The 21,413-nt window shown below is 39.7% G+C and overlaps 1 protein-coding gene and 1 long non-coding RNA gene across 3 annotated transcripts in view; one reads left to right on the plus strand and one right to left on the minus strand.

Annotated features, from left to right (window-relative positions):
* The window catches only part of TRHDE (thyrotropin releasing hormone degrading enzyme), a 371,263-nt gene extending 367,129 nt beyond the window's left edge, over window positions 1-4,134 (minus strand). Inside the window, exon 1 of one of the 2 annotated variants that reach the window (XM_032420460.1) lies at window positions 424-4,134. In XM_032420460.1, the coding sequence (XP_032276351.1) occupies window positions 424-1,328 (905 nt within the window). In that variant the 5' untranslated portion in view covers window positions 1,329-4,134. The remainder of the gene's footprint in view (window positions 1-423) is intronic. The other variant, XM_032420459.1, reaches the window with a different exon arrangement.
* The window catches only part of LOC116642238, a 69,206-nt gene continuing 49,872 nt past the window's right edge, over window positions 2,080-21,413 (plus strand). Inside the window, exon 1 of the long non-coding RNA XR_004301326.1 lies at window positions 2,080-2,155. This is a non-coding gene — a long non-coding RNA (uncharacterized LOC116642238). The remainder of the gene's footprint in view (window positions 2,156-21,413) is intronic.

Genomic DNA, 21,413 nt, shown 5'->3' on the forward strand with positions numbered 1-21,413 from the left:
GGGGGGGGGGGGGGGGGGGGGTGGAGAGGATTTTGCCCTGCACTGCCATCTTATCTCCCTCGACGGTATCTTGGCAGGGTTTTGATGTCACCCTGGCATCGCTCAGATTTCACACTACCCTTTAAAAATTGCTGTGCGCCATGCTGGCTAAGGAACTTTGACGGGAGGGAGTTCCAGACTAGAGGAGGCGGTGGCATTCACCATTCGGCGCTGGTGAGTGTGTGGAGTCGGCAGCAGAGAAAGCCCGGGCATCTGGGAGACCCCAAGGGTTCTGGGTGATGGTCCTACCCCACCTTCGCTTCCTTCACCCACCCCTCGCTTTTCCGTCTGGGAAGCCAGCCCGGTCCCCCGGGTCGCCGGCCGCCCAGTCTTTCGAGCAGCCTGGCTGGGTGGGGCGGTGCCGGGCACCGCCTCCCTCCCTACCTTCTCTCCCCGTGGAGCACGTAGGAGCTGCGGAAGAAGCCCAAGAGCTCGTTCTCGATCAGGCCGTTGTAGATGATCTTCAGGTTGTAATTTCTCTGCGCGTCCAGGGTCCTATTCAGCACCACCACCAAGACCTGGGTTTGCGGGTAAAGGAAAAAACCGGCCACCGGGACAGCCCCGGCCACCCGGTCCTCGGCCACCTGCACCTTCTCGACCGCCACCCGGGAGGCGTGCAGCACGACGTAGCGGGTGGCGTTCCGGCACGCGATCTCCACGTTGACCTCGCCGGAGAAGGTGAAGTTCTCCATGAAGGCGGTGAGCATTAGATTGTAGTGCAGCGGCTTGAGGTGGCCCGACAGGCGCAGCTGCGTCCACGGCTGCCACTGCTCCCGCTCCTCCTCCGACGGCGGCTGGGCGGACGGGGTCCCAGGGGTGGCCTCCCCGCCTGCCTCGGGCTGCGAGGAGTCCCCGCCAGCCTGGTGGTTGCGCCGGGCGGAACCCGGAAGGCTCCCGTTGCCCCCGCGCGCTGGGAAGCCGGCGAGACCGCCGTCGGCGCCCGGCGCTGCGCTAGCTCCACACTCGTCGAAGCGCAAGCTGAGCAACACCGCGAGCATGGTGACCGCGAGCAGCGCCACGATGGACACGGCGAAGGCCAGCACGAGCCGCTTGTGCACCGTGATGTGGCGCTCGGTAGTGCGGGGTCGCACCCCCACGGAGTCCGTCCACCGGTCCGAGATCCCCCTGCCGCCGGCCCGGAGCGCGGCGTCGTTCTCCCCCATGGTGGCCGCGAAGGGTGAGCTGCTCTTCTCAGCCCCCTCCTCCTCCTTCTTCTTCTTCCTCTTCTTTTTCTTCTTCTTCTTTTTCTTCTCCTCCTCTTGCTCCCCCCGCTCGCCGTCCAGGGCCATCACACAGCCTCCTCCTCCTCCCCCGCCCCCTCCGGCACCCCCCGCGGGCGGGCCACCCGGGCCACCGCCAGCGCAGGCATCAGAGAGCGCACGCGGGCCGAGGGCGCGACGCCAGCTGGGACCCTGGAGACGCCGGCCCAGGTTCTTTTAAGACGGGTTCTGGCCGCAGGCGACAGCAACCTCGGCGCCCCCCATCAGCCCCGCCTCTCTCCGGACAGTGGCGGCCGAGGCGCGGGGCGGCGAGCTCTGGGACGCGCCCAACTTAGGGAGCGTCTCGCTCGCCCCACCGCGCGCTACTTCTCCGGCCGGCGCGAGGCGCCGGGGCACATGCTGCCTCCGCCTCTTGTGCGCCTGCGGCTCACCCTCCCCAGCGCCCAGCTCTCGCCTGGCTATCCGCGGGAGCCTTTCAACGGGTCCTCGGCTAGAAAGGACAGGGAGCGGTGGAGAGGGAAGTTAGGGCTTCCGCTTTCTCTCCCCACTCCAGCGGTGGCGTTCAGTCCTCTGGGTGGGATGTGCTCGCAGCGGCGGCGGCGGCAGCAGCAGCAGAGGAGGCGCCCGAGCCATGCACTCCGCAGCCGGGGGCGAGAGGATGGCCGGGGAAGAAGAGAGCGGGGTGAACCAGGCGGGCGAAGTCCCAGGGCCGCAGAGCTGCGCCGGGAATCTGCCCTGAAGAAGCCGTCTCCTCCACCCTGGACACTTTAAGCAGCGGTGGCGGCAAACGGCGTGAGGTTGCAGACCGGACAGCAAGCCTCCCTCGTTCCGACGTTGCTCTGACCTCTGGAGATGACAAGTGAGCAAGAAGTGTCCGGTCGGGCCATCCCCTTCAGGTAGATGATGCTCCGGGTTTGCTCTGTATCCCCGTGGGGAGAGCCGGAGTGCGTGTGTGCGGGTGCGTGTGCATGTGTGTGCGCGTGTGTGCCTGTGTGTGTACACACAGTCTCCAGGTCCGGATTGCCAAGGCTACTCTGACTGCGTTCAGGGACTGAAACTCCCCGAGAAAGGCAAAGGAGAGAGCGAGAGAGCGCAAGGAGGCAGGGAAGGCGGGAGGGAGGGGAGCGGCTGAGCGGCAGAGGCAGGCACTGGGAGATTAGAGAGCTTTTCTCCGCTCTGTCACACCAGACACCCACAGCCACAGAGGGGGTTGCTGAGCCGCCTGCAAGAAGTACATTGTAAATCTTCAGCGCAGCCAGCCCGGCAATCTCCCTTTTTCCCCCGACTCCTTAGCCTCACCGCGCCTCCCAGGAGGGATCCTTGGAGCCTTTGGCTATTAACACCGAGAGCAAAGGAAGATCCTGCTGGGGAGTCGTGGCTGTATCAGATTTCACATCAGGCTCGCCAGAGGATTTGGAGGATTGTATGTAAATTGAAACAAATTCTCCAGAGCCTGACTACATATATTGTGTGATGAGTCCAGGTATGCTGTACGAAAATAAGGGGTAGCAATGAAGCATTAGAATCCCCCAGAAGTAAGGTTTAAATAAAAGACGTCTTTTCCCCCAATGAACAATTTCTATTTTTAGATTGGGGAAATGATTAAAATCTAATGCCTACATACCCAGTGTAACATCCGGAACCAAACACTTGAGACTGAGAAAAGCTGAGGATCTGAGTGAGCCCCATCACTGGGGAGTAACTACAGCAGTGAACAAATATATTCCATGATTGATCAGTTTTTCACTTCATCCAACCGTGATTACTTTTTTGCAGTTTTTAGTGTTATCAGGAAAATTGTTTAAACTTTTTTTAGAACAATTATCAAGAGGAAGTTTTGCTGATAGCAGGAGCATCAAAACAGGTCATAGACTGTTGGCTGGTTATGGATTTCTAAGTTTATTGAAGTTTTATAGTGCAGAGTGTATATGAGTATATGGGATATGCAACCCTTAGGATTTGTGTGAAAAACTTGAATTGGAACAATATTCAGAAAACAGCCACCCCAAAGGTAACAACTAAGAGGCAGGACTCTCTAGTTTTTAATAGAACTAGTGTGATGGACTTCAGGGTCAAAAAAAAAAAATGAAGAATAAAGAGAAAATAAAGAATAAAAAGAAATAATTCCTTTTTACATGTTTCTTTCACATCTTCAAATCCTGAAGGCATTTTAAAAATCATGTCCATAATTATTTTCTTACAAAAAGGAATGTTAAATGCTCCTGGCTTCGTAGTCCTAAGAATATACAACTAAAATATTGTGTTTGGCTTTAAAAGCATGACCAAACAGAAGAGATGGAATACACATCAACTTTAGCCTGACAACCACTGAAAACACAGCCCTGCTCAATGAAGCTCTTTTCTGTTTATCCCCAGATGGGATACATTCCCAGTGCCATACATTCTAAAGGTCCATTTGAATCATTTTTAAATGATGATGAAAAGAAGTACCAGGGTGGGATTTTTTTTTTTTTTTTAAGCATGTTGTATGTGGGCCGTTAGCAACAGACCAAGGGAAATGCCACATTCTGTTCAAGTTACTTTTTTCTGCTCTGATTTTAAATCTCCATGCTCTTGCTGTCCATATGTATCTGGCTTATGCATTTTAAGAGTTGAGGAGTTGGGATCTGTTAGTTTGTTTTCACAGAATCAGGAAATATGATACAGGCAGGCAAAAAGCACTGTGTGACTCTTAGCAGGTCACCAGACTTCCCTGACCTCAGGGACTAATCTGGCAATTCAGGATTATTGACCTAAAATCCATGGATTCAACTCACTGAGATTATCAGAGGGACCTGGAACCCCGAGAAGTTTTAGAATCACTACCTAAATGAAGAGTTCATCCACTAAGGAATCGCTAAGACCTTTCTCTAAAATGATATTAGTCAAGAAAAGATTCAAAGAAGAAAGGTTTTTTTAAATCTTATATGTATTTTATTGAAGTGTTTATGTACTTCTAAAAATTATTACAAGGCAACTCTCAAATATTTGGGAATTTAAGCATACGTTTACCAATTAGTAAAGTCACCACTGCCTGTGATTAAATTAGTAGATGGATTATTTCTGAAACCCAAGTGGAGCAGACCCAAGCTTATTAACACAGAGTGGACACAGCTTATTACAATATTGATTCCCTTAAAATGTAACTTTACCCAATAAACATCAGGTCAAATGGGTAAATATTTCTTCCTCTCATATCAATGTTGCAAAAGGGTCCCAGTTAAGTCTTTCTTTTTTAATTTCTGAAGGTATATAGCACCCTTCCCCTGAGAAGCAAGCACTTTGTAAATAGTTTTTTTAAGATTGTTTTTCTAGAGAATGTCCATTCTACCCTCAAACCAAGAAAAAAAGGCAAAATTTCAGATTGTGTACCTGACAAAAATATTAAAGAGATGACTCACTAATATTTCCATAAAGAAGTTGCTTTCAGTGCTGCCGATCACTAAACTGGAGATAGTTTTGACTTTGCTAAATGCTAGAGCCATTTAGTGGGATAAGACTTTCCAAAGTGCCTGATGGTTCTCTCAGAAACACAGTCATTGCTGGGAGAATTTTATGGTTATTTCTTTAGCTAACAATGTCTTTAAAGTCATTTTGTAGCCCTATTTGATTTAGGAACTTGTAAAAGTATGAACATTTAATATACACGAGGCCAGCAGAAGTTATGTTTAATTAAATCTACCCCCTTGGTCCTGTAAATAATCAAAATGAACTATCTTCAGGAACTGCACTGGCCCAGAGTCTTTACTCTTTGATCATCATTGACACCAGAACTGCTTTTTCTCTTTCACTTTGGTTTGTATGTAGAGGTACAACTTAAGTGTCCTTAAGTACTCAGTCCTTCAAGTGTGATTAGCACTTCACATCCAGAAGCAGCTTGGCTCAGAAGAACTAAATCCCACTCTGCCCTCACTTCCCTACATTATCTTAACCTAGTTACTTTATAACTCAGTTTCTTGATGCGTTAATGTATAGGAGCTAGACGGGTAGCTCAGAGGTCTCTTCCAGTTCTCAAAGTCTATGAAAGAAATTCCAAAGCTAATATACTAGGCTCTTTATGCTCTCAAGTGATTTTTAATTAATCTTCTCTATTGAGAAGCCAAAAAAATTCAATTAAAAACTCAAAGTTCAGTGGGTAAAGAGACTTTATGAGAACACACTGTATTAGCAAAAACATGGGGGGGGGGGTTGGAGAGAAAACAAGCCCCACCGCTCTGGCAGTGAACAGAACAGATATATTTTCTGAGCGGGATGTGTTCCTGAAGACCCCACACAATTAGAGACCAGTGCTGACAATGAATGGCAGAAGTCTATTTACTAGCTGAAGTGGTGCCGCCATGTGGCAATTATAAAAAGGCAGTTTGAAATTTGAGATTGTGATAATTTTTTCTTAAGTAGGCTCCACGTCCAATGTGAGGCTTGAACTCACAACCCTGAGATCAAGAGTCACATGCTCTACTGACCGAGCCAGCCCGGCGCCTGGAGATTGTGATGATTTGATGACATCTTTAATTTGAGGAAACTCACCTTATTGCAAACTTTATTATTTTTATATTGCATCATTTCAGAATTTCATACCATTTAATCACTGTATCTGCTGACGTTGAGGGGTTTCATATAAGAAATACTCTTCTAGACAGAATATTCTTCAAGATCTTAAAGAGGGCAGGAGGAGAATTGTTTAAAATTAGCCATAATTGGGCGCCTGGGTGGCTCAGTTGGTTAAGCGACTGCCTTCGGCTCAGGTCATGATCCTGGAATCCCTGGATCGAGTCCCGCATCGGGCTCCCTGCTCGGCAGGGAGTCTGCTTCTCCCTCTGACCCTCCCCCCTCTCATGTGTTCTCTCTCATTCTCTCTCTCTCAAATAAATAAATAAATAAAATCTTTAAATAAATAAATAAATAAATAAATAAAATAAAATTAGCCATAATTGAGACAGTGCAATTTCATGATGTCTATAGTTTGCCAAGTACAATTAACACCTTGATTTAACTGTTAGTTATCTGACTTCATTTAAAAATATTAATCTGAAAGGAAATTATATCTAAATTTGATTATGTCTTTTTTTCTCACATAAAATCTGTAAAGTTATCAAGTTTCTTTTAAAAAAGAAAACATTTCCAGGGGCGCCTGGGTGGCTCAGTCGTTAAGCGTCTGCCTTTGGCTCAGGTCATGATCCCAGGGTCCTGGGATCGAGCCTGCCCTGCATCGGGCTCCCTGCTCCGCGGAAAGCCTGCTTCTCCCTCTCCCACTACCCTGCTTTTGTTCCCTCTCTCGCTGTGTCTCTCTCTTTCAAATAAATAAACAAATTGTTTTAAAAAAACAATTCCCTAACCTATTAATATATTACTACATGTTATCAGTCCTAGGAAAGTCTCAATACACAGTTTCACCAAAACAGAACAAGTCTTAACAGCACAAAAGAACCTCTCTAGATGGCGAATATAAAGAAAAGTATAACCATATCTCTATAGTGTCATTCCCAATTCCAGCATTAAATGTTATATCCAGAGAGGAGAGAATTAGGATCTCAAGAAAGTTGTATTGTTATTTGTGGGCTCTTAACACTAGGTTAAAACTCTTCAGTGCTCACTGTGGGCTCTTTGGTTTACGATCTCAGTAAGAAGATTCCATAAAAAGGCAAAAAAAATGTGTCATGGAAATGTTTACGGTTTATTCATGAAACCTGAAAACATAATATATGCCAAATTCTGCAAACAGAATAGAAATTGGGTAACTTTCTGGATATGTTTCTGTTGAACTACTAAATTTGTCTAGTAGCTCAAGAAATCAAAAAATTAGGGGCACCAGGATGAGTCAGTCGATTAAGCGTCAAGCTCTTGGTTTCAGCTCAGCTCATGATCTCAGGGTCTTGAGATCAAACCCCTCATCATGCTCCATGCTCAGCAGCAAGTTCACTTGAGATTCTCTCTGCCTCTGCCCCTCCCCCCTCCCCGCTCTCTCTCGCTCGCTCGCTCTCTAAAATAAATAAATCTTTAAAAAAAAGAAATCCGAATAGTAAATATACCAATATAGCTTTTACCATGAATTTAAGTCGTTCAAATCCATGTTTCTAGATAAATATGATAGGAAGAATTAATAATAATCATAGCTAAGATTTTTCAAGTGCTCATCTTGCTCCAGGTACTTGTCTAAGCACTTTATGTTATCTTATTTAATCATGAAAATAAATCCATAGGTTGGTGCTGTTACTTCCCCCATTTGACAGATGAAGAAATTGAGGCTTAGCGAGGTGAAATACCTTGCCCAAAGGCATTTAATTGGTAGGTGGCAAAGCTGGAATTCCAAATTAGATAAGGTTGCTTCATCACCTGTACCCTTAACCAGTATGTCATACTACTGTCTGAGAGATCAGCCAGATGTAAACTATCCAGTTGCATAATCGATATTTGCTGCACACATTGTGAAGTCAGTGCCAGGCAGAGCGCTAGAGGTGTAGCATTGAACCAAGGAGCCATGATCTGCGCCCTCTTTGGAGGGTACAGTGCCTGGCATATGATAAGAACCATGTGAGTGTTTATTAAATGAAATGAATAGGGGCGCCTGGGTGGCTCAGATGGTGAAGCATCTGCCTTTGGCTCAGGTCACGATCTCCGGGTCCTGGGACGGAGCCCCACGTTGGGCTTCCTGCTCAGCAGGGAGTCTGCTTCTCTCTCTCCCTCTACTTGCTGCTCCCCCTGCGTGTGCTCACTCTCTCTCTCTCTCTCACTCAAATGAAAAAATAAAATCTTCTTAAAAATAAAATAAATGAGATGAATAAATAGAGAAAATGTAGTATGACCCTGAGTAGAAAATTACAATTTTATAAAATAATGACAAAGAGAAAAGGAGAGCATTTATTCATCCTGGACTGAGAAGTAAGTAGTTGAAAGAGTTGACGATAGCTTATTTTCATACTGCAGAGCCAGCAGTTTGTATGCCTTAGAAATCTTACCTCTTGAATGCATTAAAAAATGTATCTTTGACCCAGGCTTATTTGACAACTCAAATTTACATGATTTGAAGGGTGCCTTATCTCTGTGAAACCACAGAAGTATCTGCTTCAAAGGCACACGTATCAATATTAATGTAAAGTCTCATGAAGACATAAAATATCCCGTTTTATTTCTTCTATATGTACCTCCTGATACATGTTTTTTCAATTTCCCAATCATTTATTTACTCTTCTTCCATTTAACAATAAGATATATTATTTATCTCTTAAAATCTGTACTTCCTATACCTGACTGCACCCCTCTTTACACCTACACTTTGCTGACACGTAAATGTTTATCACTGTAGCTCTTTAAATGAGGTAATTATAATATTTTCTTAAATTTGAGCAGCAAATGATCATTGTAAGCCGGTTGATAAATCAGGAGAAATATAATGAAGTCTTTCTCTTTTAGATAATATCACTAATCCTGGGGTCATATACTTGTGAGGTTTTGAAAGTGGATTTTGATCTACAGTGTTTTTTATTTTTAATAATAGAATATAAAATATATAATATATAGTTTTGCAGAGTCAGTATTCTAGTAAAAGACAATTATTTCAGGTGAGAAACACATCTGTTAGAAAATATTTCACAGTATTGGGGCTCCTGGGTCACTCAGTCTTTGGGCATCTGCCTTCGGCTCAGGTCATGATCTCAGGGTCCTGGGATCGAGCCCCACATCGGGCTCCCTGCTCAGCGAGAAGCCTGCTTCTCCCTCTCACCCTCCCCCTGCTTCTGTTCCCTCTCTCACTGTGTATCTCTCTGTCAAATAAATAAAATCTTTAAAAAAAAAAAATATTTCACAATATCTAATAAGATAATAGTAAAAATTAAAATTGCATTATTTTTCAATTCATTGATTTCCTACTTTGAAACTAAGAAAAAAAATGAAGCATAATATTTCCCTTCAAGTTTTAGGCCTGTGCATAAAGACCCTCTCAACCATGAACTGAACAATAGCTCTCTTTTTTTGGTTTATACCTTCTCCGTGCTCATAGTCAGAGCTGTTTCCTTCTACCATGTGGCACTGTAACCACGCTCCCCATGCATCTTTACTTTTAGGGTTATGTATCAAGGCTTTGCCAATGTCATACCATTTCTTCTTTCTCTGTACATGGTTTTCTAAGAACATTTCTGCATTCATATCCAGGGAGTACTCTCCTGCCTGCCTTGAAATTTAGGTGAAATTTTGTATTTCAGGATTCAGGAATTTAAACAATTAGACTTTCACTAAAATGCCTTTTCCTTGGTGCTTTAAAAAAGTCATTTATAAACTATTACTACAAATACTAAAAGTCTAAATAAATCATTATGTTACAAATACTATAATGTTAGGTTTTTTTACCTTTCTATTAAGAATATATTTATATTATATTTTTTACATGTATATTTATATGTAAGCGCTAGGCACTGTATAAAACATAAAAAAGAAATGTTCATAATTTATAACCATATAGTGGTCATGGAGTCTGCATATGGGGGAAAAAAAAAACTTCCTTACAAAAGAACTACACAGAAATATTCAAACTACTAACTTTTGAAAATAATCAACCGCTCGATTAAATGAAACTTCTTTACTCCAAAAAGTCTGTAGGAAAAAAGCAATGAACTTGAATATCAATGTTTTGAGTTATTAGCATATTAAAATGTGGATGAGCATTTCATGAAATAGGTTTAGTTCTCATAATAGAATCGATTTAGTCTAAAAGTTGCCTGTGATCACTTTTGTCACTTTTCTCTTTAGTGCCACCTTGTGGGTTAGCCAGTAACAATAAATATGTAGGGTTTTGAGTGGGTTTTTTTTTCCTGTGCTGTGTTAAAGCTCATCTTAGAAAATATTGCAGTAAAACTCAGATGTGAAGCAATTTCTTTGTTTTCTCAGAGAAGCAAGCACTTCACTAGAAGATATTTGCCATAACTCAGCAACTGACCATTCCAGATACCAGAACAGTTTCTCGAATGTTGGAAATACTGGAGTCTGCACAAAAATAGATATTCATTTAAAGGATAATCAACAAACTTATCTTGGGTAACATAAGTGGCAAGCTGCGACTTGTGATTTTTCCATAAGAAAAAGTGTTTTCTAAACTCAGTGTCATCATTTCTACAACAGTGTCCCATGAGAATTGATTCTAGGTGATTTGAAACACTGCTTAATCCTGTTTTAGAAGAATTTCCCATATCTGCTTTAGACTCGTAGTATGCAGCTTATTTCTAGCATCATATTTAATTTGCATTGAGTTACCTGACTCAAGTTTACTTTTTAATTTTGCTGAAGTTATAAGGGAATAAGGAAAAAGTGCAGTATGTTGAAATGTCTCTTTTATTGGAGACACACAGGAAATGTGTTCTATGTTCTCTAACATTCTCCATATACTAGAGATGCTATAATAATCTTTTGATTAACCAAACAAAAAAGAATAGTTTTTCCTCTTTGAAACAGCTAAGCATGTTAGAATTTTTGCTAAGTTTTTTGTGGTATGATGAAGAAATACATTTTGAAATTGCATTTATGGAGTCATTTCAGAGCAAGTGAAAATCGTGTATTCTGGTCACTCTGAAAGTGTAAATTCCGTATCTGAACTCCTCCTGCCCTAACAGGAGTTAAAGGTTGTACCAGGTGTTATTCAAAAAGTAATTTCCCCTAACTGTGCAATAAAGCATCAGATTTGATCTATAACCTGAATATCATAAGCTATCAGTTACCTATCCTGGAAGCACACCACCAACAAAAAAAAATTTAAATATTGTTATAGGCTTGCTAAAATCTTATTATAGAGCCAAAGTAGCTAAATAGTATCAAATAAGGCTGCAAAAACTTTAGAATTTAACTCCCTAGTCATTTTTTAACTTGAGCAAGTCTTATGCTTTGTCTCTAAAAGTCGTATATTGTGCTTTCCAATTCAGGAAATGCATTTTAATTGTTCATTTTTACACCCTTTGATATTTCTGAATTTTTCCATGACATTCTGACACATAATCAGTTTCCCATGGATATGGCACAGGAGCAAATTAAAAGGTGCCTTAGAATGGCAACATTCAATATATAGTCCTCCATTTAACCTTTATATGACTATCATTAAACATGTCCTTGTTCTTAGAATTTATCCTAAGAAACAAAACCAAAAAACTAGGGAAAGGGCTTTCTTCTCTGGAGACCAAGAAAAGTTGTGACCATTTTTCCACTCCTGCTTCAACATTAGCTTTAATAATAAAGGTGTGTCTTCCTTCACTTTAAGCTGAATGAACTGCTGTGCAGTGCCATCCCAGAACACTCTTAGACATGTGTGTTGGCCGTGGTGGGGCTGCACTATATTCAAATAAGCAAGACCTCCATTCATCATACAGCGTAACTCTAGGAATGAATTTTAGCCTCTTCTCATTTTTATTATATTCATATTAAACATATGGGGTTTTTTAAATTTTTTTCAAGATTTTATTTATTTATTTGACAGAAAAAGAGCACATACAAGCAGGGGGAGCAGCAGAGGGAGAGGGAGAAGCAGACTCCCCACTGAGCAGGGAACCCAACGCAGGACTCGATCTCGGGACCCTGGCATCATGACCTGAGCCGAAGGCAGATGCTTAACCGACTGAGCCACCCAGTCACCCCCATATGCGTTTTTTTATATCAGTTACAAAGCAACAAAACACATTTCACATCTACTCTGTTACAGATTCCAAATTAAGCAGATCCTGATTAATTGGGTTACATTATATACCAACAGCCATTCCCTTTAATATCAAAAGGCTTTTATGATCTCTAAGCAGTTCCTCTTAAAGTGAGACGGGGCAAAATATTTTCTTGACATTTCTGAGAATTTCAGTTTCAGTTTCAAAGGATCATGTATTCCTTTAATCTTCCAACGTGGAAAAGTAATGAATATCGACTCGTTTTTAGAAGCGCTAACATTCAACTAGGTAAACTTAGTAAGTGATAGCTATTAATGTTCTCTTTTGTCTTCTAGACAGAAAATCAAAGCCATTTAAAGTAACGGATGTGTTTAAAATCAATTATGTCCAGAAGTTAACAGTAATGTTTACAAACACCTTCTGTGGTCATTATGTCTTTTTTGGGTGTGTGCATGTCTTTATTCATCTATATCTATCTGTAAAGACAGAGATAGAAATAGATGAGAAAAGTATATATGTTTCTATATGGTCTGAATAGGTGTTTTATTTGTCACTGTGCTAACCTGCAGTGTTATAAAGCACACAAGTACTTCTCTGTGCCTCTCCATTTTCAGTGCTTGCCATGATAGTCAAATTAAACTGCTGGCATGATAGTCATCCAAATATATAATTCTAAAACCGTGATTATAGGATCATTTCTTTATTTCTATGAGATTTACCTATAGTAATTATCTGTTCAATGTTCAGAGCTCTATAGCAGTTCTCGTTTAAATGTTCAGAGCAGGAGCTATACCTTCTAGGCTGTGCAAATAATCAAGTCCTAGCAACATTATGAAATATAATCCACATTATGAATTGGACAGAATGAGCCCCCAGATCTGATTGCCTAAGGCTCAAAATGTTAATGCTCATGACACACCTCATACATTTTAGCGAGTTGAAATTGCATTAAAACAAGAGAATGAATTGTGATCTTGACCTTAGACTCACTTCACCAGCCTTTCTGCTCTTGCTTACCTGAGAGGGGAGTTTCTGCTCTGCAGACACAGGGCTGGCTGCAGATCTTCCCCTCCTGTCTGTTTCCACAATTCCAAAAAGGATCGGCCTCAGGAACTTTATCTTCTGATGTTCCATTGTGAACTGACTTAATTAAATTTTTCCCAAAGTACAACATTCCCTGGTTCTTTCTCGGGAGAGCAAATTGAGGAGACACAGAAACAGGTCTAAATGAAGTGCTCTTTTTTTTCTTTAAATTAATTCAAACAATAACGCCATGAAAAAGCACTTTGAATTTTTCAATTCCCAGGCAATTGGTTCTAAAAAGAAAACCATTCTAAATTATCCCATGCTCTCATTTATTAGTCTAGAGCTCTTGCCCAAGGAATTCTTTGCAGAGGTAATATATAGAACATCATGGTGATTTACTTGCTTTTCTAATATATTTTGCCCAAAAACTCTATAGAACTGAAAGTATGTCAGCAAAGAGAAGTGACTATAAGAGAAGGCTCACTAATAAACAAGTAACTAAAAATAAAGATAAAAGAGCCGATTTATAAAAATCAAATTTTGTTGAAGGTCAATGCCACAGACATCACTGCTTATTTATTGATAACGACTTAAGAGTAATCTGTAATTTTTTCCTAATCCTCAAAATAGGTTTCTGCCAGTCATGTTATCTCCTGGAGAGAAGTGTCTTATGAAATTACCACTCGATTTTATAAAGTCCAGACAACCTCTTAAACGAAACAGAATACCTTCATTTGCCCAATAGACATTCACAAATGTTAAGATAATGAACAGTCAACAAAATAACAACAATGCTTTAATGTAAAGATAATTCTTCACATCCTTTGGAATCCAATCCAGTACCATCAAGATCTAGAAAAATACAACCAATAGAGGCATTGGTTTTTGGTTTTTGTGTTTTGTTTTTTGTTTGTTTGTTTGTTCTCTCAAAAAGCCATTATCTACTTTCTTTACTTATTTAACAACTCAAGAAGGGGAAGGGGGGATATCCTAGGTAGGTTGCAAATTCTCATCTAAATCCTTCTTGAATTTTACCTTTCCAATACATGACAAATTGTGTGAAATGGGTTGTTAAAGAAGTATTTAGAAGTGACTTTCCAACTCTTATTAACCTTATGGAAAGCAGTTTAGCAACAGCTATCAAAATTCACAAATCTAAAAACTACAGCAAGACTTCTGAGATATCCTATATTATAACTGTTGGAGTGACTCTCTTCTGTTAGAATAAAATCTTTAAAAAAAAAAAAAAAGTTGAGTAAATAAAATACCAATATGTTGTGACTCCACTGTTATCACAACACTGCTACCAATTCACTACCATGTTTCTATGATGCCAAAATAGCCACCAATGCAAAAAGTCCAGTTAAAAATAATGGTAATGCCTGCCTGCCTTTGCAACAGGTAGAATTCAGGGCTCATACAGGGTGAGATTCCGCAGAGGTGAGAGGCCCAGCAGGATTGGACAATTAGCTACACACACAGGGAGTCGGGATTTTTAGTGCTGGAGAAAGAAGATACAAATATGGAAGGGGGAAAAGGTTCAGATGAACCCTGTGATGTTGGATCATTGGATTAGAATTGGTAGAGTAGATATAAACTTACGGTTTTGTAAATATAGAGAGAGATAAAGATATTTAAGTGTGTGTGTGTGTGTGTGTGTGTATTCATTAAGAGAACTTGAGAGTAATAGCACCTAAGTAGCAATGAGCAAACCTAATGCCCAAGTCTTGGTTTCTAAATACATTTTTCCAAGGCTCACTGCAAATTCTAAGGGAGGATCAGGGAAAGAATAAGATGAGCTTTGAACATATTACTGTGCCAGAAAATAAGGAAGTTCTCCAAAGAATCATGGGGACATAACCAAATAACACAGGAGACACCTTGAAGAAACTTCCACTTACTAAATCTAGAACACTCTGAGCATTAAAAATTTTAAAATAACAGTAACGGATTACAATCCACTGAAAAATATGACTCTACACTGATACAATAATAGATAGAAAGAAAAGAAAACTTTTTAAGATTGGAATTCCAATTAATAAATAAATACAGGAGGAATTCAGGCAAGACGCATCAATGAATGCTACAAGTAGTGAATGAAAGTAGGATGAGGAACAGGCTCTTACACAGTCATGATGTATCACCCCACAAACAGTGTATTAAGTACAAAAGAAAAGAAAAAATTAACTTTATAGTGGGAAAGTCTAACAGACACCATCTGAATCAAATGTCCAAAGTTAACATTACCAGTCATGGGGCCAAATCAGTACCACGTGCCACTTGACAGGATGCAATGAGAAGAACACAACATCACTTCTTTCATACTTCAGCTAGGAAAAAATTCACAACCTAGCTATAATCAGTAAGAAATGTCAGACAAACAGAACTTTAGAAAATTTCTATAAAATAACTGACCTTCAAAAATGTCAAAGTCATGAAAGTAAAGTAGAGACTGAGGAACTCTTCCAGACTGAAGGAGGCTGGAGAGACAGGACAACTGAGTACAATGTGTAGTCCTGAACTGGACCTTTCCGTATAAAGATATTATTAGAACAACCGGCAAAATTTGAGCTAGGGGTCTGGAAGTTTGCCATGCTATTCATGCAGCTCTTCTGAGAGTCTGAAATTATTTGAAAGTAAAAAGTTAAAAAAAAAGTCCAGGATCATTAGTACTTTTTTAACCTCCCAATGTGCAGCTCCAAAGTTACACAAGCCAGGAAAGGAACATTGGTTGAAAAACAGTAATAACAGCATCAATAACAAGTCAGAGAAGATGAATTAATCATATGATGTCAACCAACCAATTTTTTCACAATGCTTTTTGGGTTTTATCTACTCTCCCAGCATCCCAAAGGCCCCGGTTTTGCTCATTCACATTTTTCCTTTGATGTATTCCATGCACCCATTTTAAACACAGCAAAAGATATTTTGAGAATACCTTTTGCAGCTGCTTTTATCTTTTTCTTTCTTTTCCTCTTCTTCTTCCCTTCCTTCCTTCATTTATTTATTGGAAGCAGCATTCATCCTACTAGAAGAACACATCCTAAACATAAAATACCTTGCCTCATCCCGTTGACAAAGTAGCAGCTGGTAAATCAGAAGAGACTAGCACCATTACACATCTACCATTCTCCATCCAGCCAGCAGTCTCTCACGCCTGTTCTTCTTTATCACTATTTTCCTCCTTTCTTCCCTGGACCAGGAATGTAAAATTGTTCTTGAAATTAACAGAAGTGAGCCTCTAGCAACTGTTCTTGCCCTGTAGTCTAAAGTACTCAAACCCCTCACTTAAGATATAAAAAGAAAGGAAATCAGGACTGGAAGCATACCCCCTTTCTTAACTCTATTTTTTATATTTATATTTATTTATTTTTTACCGTCTAACCTATCTTCCCCTACATTAAGTCAGGGCTATGAAACAGTCTGCCACTTTAAACAGCACTTGTCAGGAATATTGGAAATTGTTAGAAGAACTCTCAAAAGATCTGAATTCAAATTACCTTAACTACAATAAAAATAGCCACCATTCTGTAGTAATGACAGGAGAGGTAGAAAGAAGACAAAAGAGATGGTCTAAGATGTCAAGCAACACTCACAGAATACCAGAAACATCTAAGAAACAACAGCCTCAAGTTATATTTGCAGAGATAGTTTAGTTCTCTTGCCAAAACCTGCCTCACAAAAACTTAGAAAATATACTACTAAAAAAGCCTAGTGCTTTCCTCCTATAGTCACTCTGATTTGATGATGATGATGATGACAAAAACAAAGCAGCTAAGCAGCACTATTTGTGGAATCATGAAAACCATTGCTAACATCTTCATTCCCTTTGAGATCCGTAGTCAAGAAGTATTGCAACTTAAACTGCATACCACGTTTATTGCTCATTTCATGTGATACAGTGTTCACAGATAGCTGGTATGAGTGCTGTTGCTTGATTTCATCCAGTAGCCCCTCTCATTCAGTTGGATCTCTGTTCTGAGGAAAATCCTGGGTCTATGTTCTTCTAGCCTAGGGTCTGCCCCCACACCTCTCAAAGGACTACAGCTTTCCTTAGGTATTATGAGTACCACAAGGAGGGAACTGGGATGTGTTCCCCAACTTACATTGATCTCTCTTCAGCATGACCACTAATGTAAGTGTTAAATCATAAGGTTTCTTTTCTGAAACTTGTCCCAAGATTATCATCCCCCTAATTTATTTATGTATTTATTTATTCATTTATTTGACTAATATTTATTAAGAAGCAAGAGTGCAGCAGCTACTATTCTTGGCATAGTGAACAAAATGGATTAAAATACCTGACCTCATGGAGCTTGCATTCTGATATGGGAGACAGACAATGAAAAAAATTTTAAGTAAAATAAATGACAATAAGAGAAGGGATATAGAGAGTGATAGATCCAGGAATAGAGGTTACAATATTAAAGATGACAAAGAGGTCCTCACATTTGAACAAAGACCTGTAGGAAGTGAGGTGTGTACATCATTAGGGAATGAGAAGAGCAAGAGCAAAGGCCCCGAGACAGGAATGTGACTGGTGTGTTTGAGACATGGCAAGAAGACCTGTGGGGCTGGAGGAGAGTAAGTTAGATGGAAAAAAGAATGAGATCAGAAAGATAATGTGGAGTCAATATTGTATAACATTTTGTAGGCTTTTATAAGAACTTTGCCTTTATTTTGAGAGTGATGAAAAGCCACTGGAGAGTTTTGAATTGAAGGAATGACATAATCTGTTGTGAGTTCTAGAGAAATCCTTGTGGTGGATTTGATGAGCATTCACATAAGGATAAAGGAGAAAGAACAGTTTTGAGACAATTGAAATAGTCCATGCAAAAGATGACTGTGGTTTGGACTAGGGTGGTAGCAGTAGAAGTGGTAAGAAGAGATTTGGTTTGCTAATTGTACTTGGGGTATGAGTGAGAAACCTCAAGGTTGATGCCAGATTTTGACTTGAGCAACTAGCTGGATGGGGTTGACATTTATTGAGATAGCAAAGGCTTAGAATCAGGTGTGAGAGGAAGACCAAGATTTTTGTGTATATATTGCTGATAGTTAAGAATATGTGGTCAAAGAATTGATCATTATATTTGGCAATGTGGAGGCCATTAGTGACCCTCACATGATCAGGCTCAGTAGATTGTTGGAGGCAAAAGCCTAATTGGAGAGAGTTCAAGAATGAATGGGAAGAGAGCAGTAGTAACTGGAGCATACAAGCAAATACTTCTAATGTTTTTTCTGTAAAGGGTGGTAGAGAAATGGATATTATCCAGAAGAAGCTGTAGGATTAAGAGATGGGTTGGTAGTTTGGGGCAGGGGGGTAGATTGGAGTTAATTATAACAGATTTATATGCTGATGGGAATGATCCAGTCAGAGAGAAAACTTTGATGCATGAGAGAATGGGAAGAGTTGTTGGAATTATGTCCTAGAATGGGTGAGAGAGGATGGGTTCTAGAAGTAAAGGGGTGGGCCTTGGTTTGAGGACAGATAATTCATCTGTAGGAACCCGAAGGAAGATGGTTAAGTGGGTACATGTGGTAGTGGGTGCTTGTGAATATTCTCTCCCAATTGTCTCTATTTTCTCAGTGAAAATAAGAAGCAATGTCACCAACTGAGTGGGTAAGAAGGTACTGAGGTTTGAGGAAAAAGGTAAAATATATTCTATAATAATCTAAAAGGATGAGTAAATAGAAAATGGAAATGTTGGGCTTTAAGATTATTGGGCCTAAGTAACCACATGATGTTAGTAGACACAAATTTAAACTTTTTCTGGAGCCATTCTATGCCATGTGGATGCAGGTCCATAGCAGTTGAGAGTTGGATTTAATAGGATTAAGGTTCAGGCAAGTGCAATGGAGGGAGAGTGGGGAATGGAAGATAAAGGGTATCAGCAAGGAAGCAACTATAAATATGTACAGTGGAATCAAGACTGAAGAAGCAGGAAAATAAGGATATGAGAGTTAAAGACAGTGAAAATGAGGTAGATTTAATAGATTGTAGGTCCTGAAAAGTTGAAGAAATATTATTGTTTAATATTAGTTATTGAAATGAAGGTATTATATTCTTAAGGCACAGTGAATCCCAGAAAATAGTGACTCTTGTATCTCAATAGGTAATACATTCCTCTTTGTTCCAGAACTCAAATATACATATATCCTTTTCTATACTGTCACTTATTAAGAATTCACATTTAATTCCACTGACCACCCCCCTCAACTTTAATGCATAGTACAAAATTTCTGTACTATTATGAATCCATTCTTTGGACTTTCTTTTCTTCCAGCATTCTTCCTAATTTTTCCTAGCCATGACTGACACTGGGCTTTCCACCAAGACTCCATTTTCATAGCAAACTTCATCACCATAAGCCCTCAACTTACAGAATGAGGTGGAGGAATTGGTATGATTGTATCAATTAATGCATAAAAAGCATTTGACAAAACCCAATACTCATTCATAATTTAAAAACCGTAACCAAGTTAGAGATAGACAATATCTACCTCAACTTGGTAAAGAACATCTTAAAAAAAAAAAAACCTATAGAAATCATTCTTAATGATAAAAGATGAATACTTTCCCCTAAGTTAGGGAACAAAGCGAAGATTCATTTCTCACCTCTCCTATTCAACATAGTACTAGAAGTTCTAGCCACTGCAATAAGGCAAGAAAAGGCATACAAATTGGAGAGGAATAAATAAAACTATCTGTTTGCAGATGACATGATTGTCTGTTTTAGAAATATCAAGGATTCTACAAAAACAAAACTCCTAGAACCTAAAAAATGATTTCGGCAAAATCACAGGATAAAAGATATACACACAGAAATCAATATCATTTCTATATAGTAACAACATATGAAAACTAAAATTAAAACACATTTATAATCGCTCCAAAGAAAATGAAATACTTAGGTATAAACTTTACAAGACATGTAGACTGTCTGTATCCTGAAAAATGCAAATGCTGAGAAAATAATCTAAATAGACATACCATGTTACCATGTTCATAAACGGGAAGACTCAACATACTAAAGATATCAGTTCTCTCCAAGTTTATCTGTAGGCCTAATGCAATTCCATTAAGTAGATGTGAATTAAACCACAATTAGCTATCACTACATACCTATCAGAATGGCTAAAATAAAAAAAAAAAATAGTGACAACACCAAATGCTTTCAAGGATGTAGAGAAATTGGATCACTCATACATAGCTAATGGTAATATAAAATTGTTGTTTTATACTGGAAAACAGTTAGCAGTTTAAAAAAAAATTAAACATGTGGTTACCTTGCACAGTAATTTTACTCTCCAGCATTTATCTCAGAGAAATGGAAATTTATGTTTGCACAAAAACCTGTATTTGAGTGTTCATAACAATGTTATTCATAGCAGCCAAAAATTTGAAACAATCCAAATGTCCTGAGTGAATAGTCAAACAAACTGGTACATCCATACTATGGACTAGAACTCAGCAATAAAAAGAATGAACTATTCATATAGGCAACAGCTAGGATGAATCTCAGGGAATTATGCTGAGTGAAAATAAATTATTCCCAAGAGGTTATGTACTATATGATTCCATTTCTGTAACTTTCATTAAATGATAAAATTATATAAATGAAGAACTTCTTAGAGGTTTCTAGGAGTTATATACAGCAGTAAGAATGAGTGGGAGGAGAGTGGGTGTAGTTATATAAGGGATCTTTGTGGTGATGGGATCATGTGACTTGTGATGGTCACATGAATCTACACATGTGACAAAATTACATAGAATTAAGTACACACACACCACACACATAACACACAGACACACTCTCAAATGAGTGTCTGTTAAACTGGTGACACCTGAATAAGGTCAATGAATTGTATTCAATGTCAGTTTTCCAGTTCTGTTATTATACTATAGTTATCCAAGATGTTATCATTGGGGGACGCTGGGTGATGAATATACAGGATCTTTCTGAATTGTTTCTGTATAACTGCATGTGAATCTCAATTATCTCAAGTTAAAAAGTTAAATAAATAAATTATAGTAACACAGAGGGAGAGCGAACAAGAGAGAAGGCTTTCCTGTGAAGAACAGATAATTCAAGCAATCTTATACTTTTGAAAAGAAGCAATCAAAATCAAACAATTTTAAATCTATAACTTACATTAAAAGTTATACACCATTTTGGGCAAAAGTGAAAAGTAAAAACAGGAGCATACATTGTTAGCTTTAACATTAATCTTTTAGACTACCTCTGGTTTTGTCTCTGTCCAAAAGAAAAAAAAATCTCTTCGGATCCACTCTGAAGCCTTTCTTAGACCGAGAAGCCTCTGATACCTTTCTAAGCAGCTTAGTGTCAGACATTCTTGAGTATCCTGAGTCTGTTTGTAACTTATTAGAAAAAAATTCTAAGTTGCTTTCTCACCACAACACAATGAATTCTCATTTTATCCAGTTCCTGATTACTCTGTGATCTTTAGCATAACAGAGAAACACCTTTCAGCCCCT

Source organism: Phoca vitulina, unplaced genomic scaffold (assembly GCF_004348235.1).
Source record: "Phoca vitulina isolate PV1807 unplaced genomic scaffold, GSC_HSeal_1.0 scaffold23, whole genome shotgun sequence".
NCBI classification, from domain to species: Eukaryota; Metazoa; Chordata; class Mammalia; order Carnivora; family Phocidae; genus Phoca; species Phoca vitulina.